Source organism: Triticum dicoccoides, chromosome 1B (assembly GCF_002162155.2).
Source record: "Triticum dicoccoides isolate Atlit2015 ecotype Zavitan chromosome 1B, WEW_v2.0, whole genome shotgun sequence".
Taxonomy (NCBI): Eukaryota; Viridiplantae; Streptophyta; class Magnoliopsida; order Poales; family Poaceae; genus Triticum; species Triticum dicoccoides.
The window spans coordinates 198,275,982-198,286,386 of record NC_041381.1 but is presented as its reverse complement, the minus strand read 5'-3'; the positions used below and the strand labels follow the sequence as shown (position 1 = coordinate 198,286,386).

The 10,405-nt window shown below is 56.0% G+C and overlaps 1 protein-coding gene across 1 annotated transcript; it reads right to left on the bottom strand.

The window, feature by feature from the left end:
* Positions 1-5,636: 5,636 nt before the first annotated feature.
* Positions 5,637-9,736, bottom strand: LOC119328140 (LRR receptor-like serine/threonine-protein kinase). The gene is made up of 2 exons (XM_037601168.1): positions 6,631-9,736; positions 5,637-6,510 (listed from the first exon to the last, which is right to left on the bottom strand). The coding sequence occupies exons 1-2, from the start codon at positions 9,467-9,469 to the stop codon at positions 5,993-5,995; spliced, it is 3,357 nt and encodes a 1,118-aa protein (XP_037457065.1). The 5' UTR covers positions 9,470-9,736; the 3' UTR covers positions 5,637-5,992.
* Between the last annotated feature and the right edge of the window lie 669 nt (positions 9,737-10,405).

The following is a 10,405-nucleotide window of genomic DNA, read 5'->3' as shown; positions in this document are numbered from 1 at the left end:
ACCCCCATGCCACGAGTGCTGGGATGTTCAGGATAAACCTGAGCGCTCTTGTTCCCATTCTTGGGTCCATCTAGGGAGGCGCTCAACACAACGAACCAGGCCATCGGACTTATGATGCTTTATCACTCTCACTTAGCCATAGAATTCTATAATTTTAAATTTCGGCGAAGCCCCTAGTATTCGGAAGACCGAGTTCGGGGCGCTATCCACGCCTAAGCCGGAAAAGTCTGGTTCCTCGCTCTAAGCGGCATAAGTCTTTAAGGACTCGGAAAAAACCTCGCGAACAGCGACCGGTCTCTCGCACTATCATGACGGTCAGTTTTAGCTTTCTCTACTGAGGTGTTAACCCAACTCAACTGGGGCACAATCGCAGTAGTTCTTCCAGCGCTACCTTAGCCAACATTGCGGAACGTAAGGTACCAAAACATGGGAGCCGGGCAAACCCAACTATTGACCAAAGACATGATTCGGAGCCGATGCATATAGTGCTATAAGTTCGGGGTGCCGCACTCGTGAGAGTGTTCGGTCTTCTCACACCGTGTTATGGGGTACTTAAGCCCCTGGTGTATTGGCCGTACCAAAGTGTACAGTTGCATAATGTCATGACTGAACATATTTGTATAAAAATAGATGAATACAATAATAGATAAGAGCTATGTATTGTTTATTAAAAAAGAGCTGCTATGAAAGAAGAACGATACAAATAGTGCGATAAGCAAGGGATGGGATTATTTGACATGTCCCCCTCCAGGGGCAAGCTGCGTAAATTTAAGCAAAATGGGTATTTAGCTCGTTATAGAGACCACCTCGACATATGACGTAGCTTGTTCGCGCCCTAGCTGTTGCATCGTGTGTTCGGCGAGTTTATTGCCGGACAGGCCTTCCGAATAGTTGGGTCCTGAAAGTGTATAAAAAAAGAAAACGGCGGAATAGGGAGCCCCTAAGTGCGGTTGAGCCGCATTCTGGGCATGCCGTAGTTGTGCCCCTCCTCTTATACCCATGGTATTTTCAAAGCGTAATTATGTACGCGTGGTACCGATATCACCGTCTGGCGAGGGCTGGGGTTGGGGCCGCACTGCTATGCTCACCCGGAACGTGCCAGCCGGCTTTGTTGGAGGTTGCTTCGGGTGCGCTTGACGTTGTCCAGACGTTTAACACCCGAATTGGGGAGATGCCTTGAGACGCTGCTCTGTACTTCCGCCGCCAGGGCCGCTGTGTGCTCCTCCGTTCGGGGAGAGCGTTCAGTGTTTCCATTTACCATAATGACTCTGCAAGGACCTGGCATCTTGAGCTTGAGATATGCGTAGTCCGACACCGCATTGAATTTTGCAAATGTGGTTCGTCCGAGCAAGGCGTGATAGCCACTGCGGAATGGGACTATGTCGAAGATTAACTCTTCGCTTTGGAAATTATCCGGGGATCCAAAGACCACTTTGAGTGTAACCAAGCCTGTACAACTGGCTTCTACACCTGGTATGACGCCTTTAAAGGTTGTCATTGTGGGTTTAATCCGTGAGGGATCTATACCCATTTTTCGCATTGTATCCACTCTAGTGAGGTGAAATCCGTCAATGATTGGGTCTAGGATCAATGCGGCGAATCCGCCATGACGGATGCTAGTGGGGTGGTCCCGTCGATCAAAGGTGATCGGGCAGGAGGACCATGGGTTGAACTTTGGGGTGACTGGCTCCAACGCATAGACGTCCTTGAGGGCACGCTTCCGCTCCCTTTTGGGGATGTGGGTCGCGTATATCATGTTCACCGTCCGCACTTGTGGGGGGAAGCCCTTATGTCCTCTGTTGTTCGGCAGCCAGGGATCCTCCTCGTCATCGCTACGCAGCCCCTTGTCTCTGGTTTCGGCACTTAACTTGCCTGCCTGCTTGAACACCCAACAGTCCCTATTGGTGTGGTTGGCTGGTTTTTCGGGGGTGCCGTGTATCTGGCATAAGCGATCGAGTATCCGGTCTAAGTTGGATGGGCCCGGAGGGTTTCTTTTGAATGGCTTCTTCCGCTGACCGGGTTTAGAGCCTCTGAATCCGGCATTGACTGTCGTATCCTCAGTATTGTCGCCATTAATGCGACGCTTGTGCTTGTTGCGACGTGACCTGCCATTGTTGTCCTTGGTATCCGAATTACCAGGGCTCTTGGTTATGTTATTGCTATGAGCTAGCCAGCTGTCTTCGCCCGCGCAGAAGCGGATCATGAGTGTCGTGAGGGCTGGCATAGATTTCGGCTTTTCCTGTCCTAGGTGCCGGGCAAGCCATTTGTCTTGGATGTTGTGCCTGAAGGCGGCAAGGGCCTCGGCGTCTGGACAGTCGACTATTTGATTTTTCTTTGTTAGGAACCGTGTCCAGAATTGCCTGGCCGATTCCTCTGGCTGCTGGATTATGTGGCTTAGGTCATCGGCGTCTGGTGGTCGCACATAAGTGCCCTGGAAGTTGTCGAGGAATGCGGATTCCAGGTCCTCCCTGCAACTAATTGACTCTGCTGGCAGGCTGTTAAGCCAATGTCGAGCTGGTCCTTTAAACTTGAGCGGGAGGTATTTGATGGCGTGTAGATCATCACCGCGGGCCATGTGGATATGAAGGAGGTAGTCCTCGATCCATACCACGGGATCAGTTGTGCCGTCATATGATTCAATGTTTACGGGCTTGAAACCCTCGAGGATTTGATGATCCATTACTTCGTCTGTGAAGCATAGTGGGTGTGCGGCGCCCCTGTACTGGGCTATATCGCGGCGCAGCTCGGATGAGCTCGGTCTGTTGTATTCGGCCTGGCTGTATTTATCATATCCAGTGTGACGCTTATCATCACATGATGTGGGTCGCCCACGCGATCCGTAGATCAATCTTGTTTGCCTTGCCTTGTCCTCCAGTATGTCTCGCAAGTCTGTTGCGTCTCCCCGTACTCTGTTTTGTTTTGAGTGGTGCCGGGGTGTGGCTTGGGTCGAGGGCCCGAAGGTCTCTCTGTCACGGCCACGGGGTGGCCGATCGGGCGCATCGTACGCTGGTAATGTAGGTCGAGTTGCTTCCTCCTCAAGTTGGGGTAGCAGCCTGCGCTTTGGGTAGCTCTTGGAGGGGCGCTCGAGTTTATACTCTTCGGCCGCCAGGACTTCGGTCCATCTGTCGGCTAGCAAGTCTTGGTCAGCTCTAAGTTGCTGCTGTTTTTTCTTGAGGCTGCGTGTCGTGGCCATAAGCCTGCGTTTGAAACGCTCTTGTTCGACGGGATCCTCTGGCACGACGAATTCGTCGTCGTCGAGGCTTGCCTCGTCTTCGGAGGGAGGCATATAGTTTTCGTCCTCAACCTCTCTGTCGGCCGCTCTCTCCTGAGGGCTGGCTCCTTCGTCCTCCTGCACTGAATCCTGCTGGAGGGGGTTATCTTTGGCACTGTCCGGCGTGTTGTTATCTTCGGTGCCGGATTCGCCGTTCTTGCTTTGGCGGGATTTAAAGCGGCGCCGCTGACGTCGGCGCTTGGGTTGCTTCCTGGAGGGGTCATCCTCCGTTTGTTCCTCGCCATCCCCTGCTTTAGGGGTGTCCACCATGTATATGTCATATGACGAGGTGGCTTTCCAGTTCCCTATAGGTGCTGGTTCTTGGTCGTCTCCTTCATCGGCGTCCATACCGTCGATGTCTTTGGAGTCAAAGTCGAGCATGTCGGTTAAATCGTTGACAGTGGCTACAAAGTGGGTGGTGGGTGGGTTTCGAATTTCTTCATCCTCCGTATCCCAACCCTGCTGACCATAGTCCGGCCAGGGCTCTCCTGACAAAGAGAGAGACTTTAGGGAGTTCAAGATATCGCCAAAGGGTGAGTGCTGAAAGACGTCCGCGGCGGTGAACTCCATGATCGGAGCCCAATCGGGTTCGATCGGAAGGGGTGCCGAAGATTCGGAGTCTGGAGCGGAGTCCGGCACCTTGGAGTCACGGGCCTTGCAAAGGACTAGGCTGGTATTCGGCTCTATCGCCATAGAGATCGCGGCTCCTGGGGCGGCGTCCAACCGTCCGTCCCTGGTTAGCGCGGTCGGCTCCGAACTAACGGTCGGAGCAGACTCCTGAGCGGCACTCCGGGCGCTGTCCGGCGGCAGAGCTAGATCATGCCCATCGAGACAGTGCGGCGCGCTCGGCCGTGGCTCGAATCTGTCGAAGATCAAGTCCCCGTGAATGTCGAGCGTGTAGTTTAAGCTTCCAAATCTGACCGATGGCCAGGGGCGAAGCTTTCGATCTGCTCCAGATGGCCAAACGAGTTGGCCCGCAGTGCAAAGCCGCCGAATACGAAGATCTGTCCGGGGAGAAAAGTCTCGCCCTGGACCGCGTCGTGGTTGACGATCGAAGAAGCCATCGGGCCTAAAGGCGACGACACAGAGGAACTCTCAATGAAAGCACCAATGTCGGTGTCAAAACCGACGGATCTCGGGTAGGGGGTCCCGAACTGTGCGTCTAGGCGGATGGTAACAGGAGACAAGGGACACGACATTTTTACCCAGGTTCGGGCCCTCTCGGTGGAGGTAAAACCCTACTCCTGCTTGATTGATATTGATGGTATGGGTGTTACAAGAGTTGATCTACCACGAGATCAGAGAGGCTAAACCCTAAAAGCTAGCCTATGGTATGATTGTTGTTTGTGCTACGGACTAAAACTCTCCGGTTTATATAGACACCGAAGAGGGCTAGGGTTACACAGAGTCGGTTACAATGGGAGGAGATCTTCATATCGTATCGCCAAGCTTGCCTTCCACGCCAAGAAAAGTCCCTATCCGGACACGGGACGAAGTCTTCAATCTTGTATCTTCATAGTCCGGGAGTCCGGCCAAAGGTCATAATCCGGCCATCCGGACACCCCCTAATCCAGGACTCCCTCAGTGTCGTTGTGGTCGACCTGGTGGGCAAGAAGGCGAGCGATTCATGAGAATGAATTTCAGCCTCTTCTTTCCATGTTCAACTTTATTAGGAAATACCTTGATGATCTTACACCCATTCCTTGTGAGACTAAGAATTGGAGCTCAGCTCGGCGATCATCAAAGTGGAAACCATCAAAGGAGATTTTTCACAAGTTTCAGGTTGATGCAACGATTTCAAAGAATGAAAATAGAGGGGCATTGGCCACCATATGCAGAGACTATAGCGGCACGTACATCGGCTCTTATGTTGTGATTTTCGAAGGTATGACATTACCGAAAAGCCTCTATACGTGATGCATTTGCCTTGGCTGAGGATTTGTACATCAAGAAGCTCCATATTACAACTAACTGTTTAGCGACGATCAATCATCTGAAGTCAGAATTTAGAGGGCCAAATGCTATGGTGATCAATAACATTAAAGAGAAAATGAAGGAATTTGAAGAGGTCCATCTGGACCACGAAGGCAGAGAATGCAATTTTGATGTACACAGTATAGCTAGAGTGGCTTTGTCACCAGAGGTGGGGCGCCATGTGTGGCTGTTACACACCCCGGATATTACTTGTATCCAAACTTTTGTTTTAGTTGAATAAATTCTAGTGACACTAAATCCTTTTTGTACAAACTGATCCACAACTTCTAAAAACGTACCTGGGTAATGTAATGCAGAACAAACAGTGTTGGACCACTGGCCTAAAGAAAGAGAAACGAGACAATAGGAATAATGGGTGGTATGTGCTCCCTTTGACAATCATCTTCATTGGTCTCATAGCCATTTATTATGAATTGGATAATATACACAAACTTCCATTGCGTTATACCCCATTTTATGGTACACAAAATTATTGACCTGTCATGACCCTGCTGGACCATCTAGAGATAGTATCCTATGATCACTAAATCCCTACGGAAGAGAACAACATTTGTACCCAGAAAGCGTGCACCTAGCAAAACGACGCACCCCCTTGCACTCTCTGTTTACTCACCTCAAAAGTGAATAGGGACAACATACATAATCTCCACTGGTCCCCTAAAGTACACAAGGTTGCATAGTCAACATCGCACTGCTAGTGGGCCCGCCAAGTCACCTGAGGCTAAACTATCCGTCCCGGTTGTTGAGTAGGCCCAGGGAACCTGAACTCGCTCGGGCCTGGACCTGGGCCTGGGTTTGGACCGGTCTAGTGAGAGCCATAAGTTTGGTGGGTGAGATGGGCTTCTTCGCATCGGCCCGCTTCATCCCCTCCGTCGTCTCGCTTCCGGCTGCGTTCCCCGCCTTCCGCGTGTCGGTGCCGTCGCCGTGCCGGATGCCGCGTAGCAGGGCCGCCACGTCCTTGATCGTCGGCCGGTCCTCGGGGCGCGGGCTGGCGCACAGCAGCGCAATGCCGAGGGCTTGCAGCATCTCCTGGACCTGCGTGTCCGGCCGGCCTTGCAGCCTCGCGTCCACGATCTCCGCCGGGTCGCGCTTCCGGCACAGGTGGTCGCGCACCCACTGCACCACGCTCTGCCCCTCGCCGAATGCCGGGTCCAGCGTGCGTCGCCCCGTGATCATCTCCAGCAGCACCACGCCGAAGCTGTACACGTCGCTCTTGGTTGTGATCTTGGTCATGCACCCGTACTCTGCATCAACCATGACGACAAATGTTAATCCGATTTTTTTTCTTTTAGATGGAGATTGAATTTTAACTGAGTAGCAGAGTTGGAATTGCAGTGATTTTTTGAAGGGACGGAAATGCTTACCGGGAGCGATGTAGCCGTAGGATCCGGCGAACGGCGGAGGCGACGAGTTGGCGTCGTCATCGGCGACTCGTGCCAGGCCGAAGTCGGCGAGGCAAGCCTCGTAGCGGTCGCCGAGGAGGATGTTGTCGGCCTTGATGTCACGGTGGATGATCCCCGGCACGCAGTCGTGGTGGAGGTAAGCGAGGCCCTCGGCCACGCCCACGGCGATCGCGAGCCGCACCTCCCACTCCACGACGGCGGCGCCGGTCGCGCCACCGTGCAGAAGGCCGCCGAGAGTGCCGTTCGGGAGGTAGTCGTAGAAGAGGAGTCGCGTCCGGCGGTTGGACGCCCATCCCAACAACCGGACGATGTTGCGGTGTCGCACCCGGGGCAGCACGCTGATCTCGCACGCGAACGCCTCCACGGACGCCTCGTCGCATGGCTGGAATTTCTTGACGGCGACCGTGACGCCGGACGACGGGATGTTAGCACGGTACACCGCGCCGGACCACCCGTGGCCGATCACGTTCGCCGGAGTGAGGCTGCGAGCCACATCGGCCACGCCGATGTCCAGCTTCTGGTACAGCGTCACGTCCCACGGCGGCGACATCTCGGAGTCCTTGTCCTCGCTGGCACGCTCGCCGCGCCGGCGCCACCCGAACAGGACGAGCACCGCGGCCACCAGGAGGACGACGAGGGCGGTGAGCAGGACAGCCATCGCAACACGAGCGGCGCGGCGTGCCTCGAGCTCACGGTCGCCTGCACCACCAGAGCACCGCGAGAGGCACAGTGCCTGGTTGCCCTCGACGTCGCTGGTCGGGAGCTTCGCGAAGAACGCCGTCTCCGGAAGCCGGCCGGAGAAGCCGTTGAAGGAGACGTTGAGCGCCACGAGGTTCTGTAGCGCAGACAGAGCCTGGACATCGCCGGAGAGCTGGTTGTGTGACACGTCGAGCACCCCAAGCCTCACGAGCCCTGCGAACTCCGCTGGCATCGAGCCGGAGAAGCTGTTGCAGCTGAGGTTAAGGGCGATCTCCAATCCCGGAATCTGGCCGATGCTCCCCGGAATGTGACCAGACAGCGAGTTGCCGCCGACGTCGAGGAGCTGGAGGCGGGAGCACGAGCCAATCTCCGGTGGCATCGCTCCGGACAGCCGGTTGCCACTGAGAATGAGCTTTGTCAACGAAGTGAGCAGGCCGATGTCGGACGGGAGCGCGCCAGAGATGGCATTGTAGGAGAGGTCAAGGTACTGGAGCGAGAGCAATTCCTTGAAGAGCCCTGACGGCAGCACGCCGGCGATGGCATTGTCGTGGAGGTCGACGAACGTGAGGTTCCGGCATCCTGATAACTCTGTGGGGAGAGCACCGGACAGCCGGTTGGAGCCCAGGTCCAGGAAGCTGAGGCTCCCAAGCATGCCGATTTCCGGTGGTATCGCGCCGGCGATGTGGTTGCCGCTTGCCCGGAACCGGTCGAGGGACGTGCAATTGCCAATCTCCGCGGGCAACTGGCCAGAGAGTTCGTTGTTGATGAGGAGCAGCTTGGACAGCCGTGGAAGCTGGAAGAGCGACGGTGGGATCGGCCCGGACAGAGCATTGGTCGACAGGTCGAGCGCCTCAAGGCTAGTGCACCGGCCGAGCTCCGGCGGGATGTTTCCGGTCAGCTGGTTAGCCCACAGGTAAAGCATGCGCAACGCCGGGAGGCTGCCGAGCTCGGCGGGGATGGCGCCCGTGATCTGGTTGTTGTCGAGCTCGAGGTCTGTGAGGTTGCTGCATCGGGCGAGCTCCGGCGGCACCGTGCCGGAGATCTTGTTCCCGCTGAGCTGCAACTCCTGCAGCGACAAGAGTTTCCCGAGCGACGCCGGGATGTGGCCGGTGAGCCCGTCGAGCGACAGGTCGATCACGGCGAGCTCGCTGCACGAGCCGAGCTCCGGCGGGATGATGCCGACGAGCTGGTTCTGCCACAGCAGCAGGTTCTTGAGCTTCTTGAGCGCGCCGAGCTCCGCCGGGATGGAGCCGGATAGCGCGTTCTCGTAGAGGTAGATGTTCTCCAGGCTGCTGCACCGGCCGAGCTCTTTGGGTATCGGGCCAGAGAGCAGCGCCGTGTAGATGGCCAGCGTGGTGAGGTTCTTGAGGCGGCCGAGGCTCGCAGGGAGCGGGCCGGTGATGCTGGTCTCGGCGAGGCCGACCATGGTGAGCCTGGAGCAGCTGCCGATCTCCGTGGGGACCGCGCCGTGGAGGTTCTTGTTGCCGCCGCCGCGGAGCACCTCGAGGCTGGCCATGCGGCCGATGGCCGCCGGAATCCGGCCGCCGAGCTGGTTGTCGTAGACGATGAGCTCCCGGAGCGACGTGAGGTTGCCGATGGCGTCCGGGATGGCACCCTCCAGCCGGTTGGAGTTGAGGTAGAGCGTCTCGAGCTTGCTCCCCGTCCGGCACAGCCCGGCCGGTATCGACCCCGTGAGCGCATTGTTGCTGAGGTCAAGGTGCGCCAGCACGGGCAGCGCGCCGAGCTCCGGCGGGATCGGGCCCGTCAGGTTCGTGCCGGTGAGGACGAGCCGGGTCAGCGTGCCGCCGACGGCGCCAGCCAGGTTGGCCGGGACGCCGCCGAGGAGGTCGACGAACTGCAGGCTCAGCTCGGTGATGCCGCCGTCGGCATTGCACGTCACGCCGGTCCACCGGCAGGGCGACGCGTCCGCGGCCTTCCAGTCCGCCAGCGCGCCAACACCATTGCGCAGCGTCGCCTTCCACGCGAGCAGCGCCGCGCCCTGCTCGTCCACGGCGGCGACGACGGCTGTACCCACGCACAGCATGACAAGCGCGCAGCACCTGACGAGCGCCGCCGCCCACCATTTGCTCCGCCTACCCATGACAGCAACGCTAGCTTGTCTGTAATCGTACCATGCAACTACCAAAGTACAAGTATATGCAAGAACATGAGTACAAGGTAGTAGCGGCAGCTAACTCTACAGAATTGTGTGGTCTAGAGGTGTTAATTGGAGCCAAATCTTGGTCTTGCTTATGTTGCAAGCCTAGCACTAGTAACTAATTAATGGAGTGGCGAAGAGGTTTAGCATAAGTAGAGAGAGAGAGAGAGAGTGAGAGAGAGAGGGAGGGGGAGGTTAAAGAGAGAGAGAGTATTTGAGGTTGATGAGATGATGAAGCAATGGAGGAAGGCCACCTTTGTACCTGCAGAATCTCTGGATCCGAGGCAACAGTGCACACTACCACACCCTGTCTCTCCTAGGAAATTGTTCAGATGTACTCTACTGCTGAATTATCACCGCCTTCAAAAAATATTTGTTCATAGTCACCATTGTGAGGACCCATTGGTGGTTGAGTGAATTTAAATTTGTTACAGGCATCAGATCACCAACGTCTAATTGCTTTGCGATGCCCAACTGGCGAGCTATTTTTATTTTAACGGCGGTAACAGCTTTGCTAGCAGCCAGGAGAAAGAAAAGATGGCAACTGGGTGGGCAGCTTCATCATGGAAAGGGTGTGTCTCAACTCTCAAGGGCGATGGAGGCGTCATAGCGTCTTTCTCCTTCTTGGGGCATCGTCTCGGAGCTGGCTACGACTGAGAGATTGGTGGATGATGGCATCTTCGCCGTCGATGGCGGCATCTTCGCCGCGTGGTTTGCTGAGGCGGCCGGGCGCTGGTTTCTGTTTGGCAACGATGATGGCGTCGAGAGGAGCTTGGGTCGCGGCGTGGTCTTCGGTAGTCGGTTCTTCCCGGCGTGTCTGATGTGCTCTTCCGTGGTTGCTTGGTTGCTTTGAAGTCGGAGCTGCGATGGAGCGAGTCC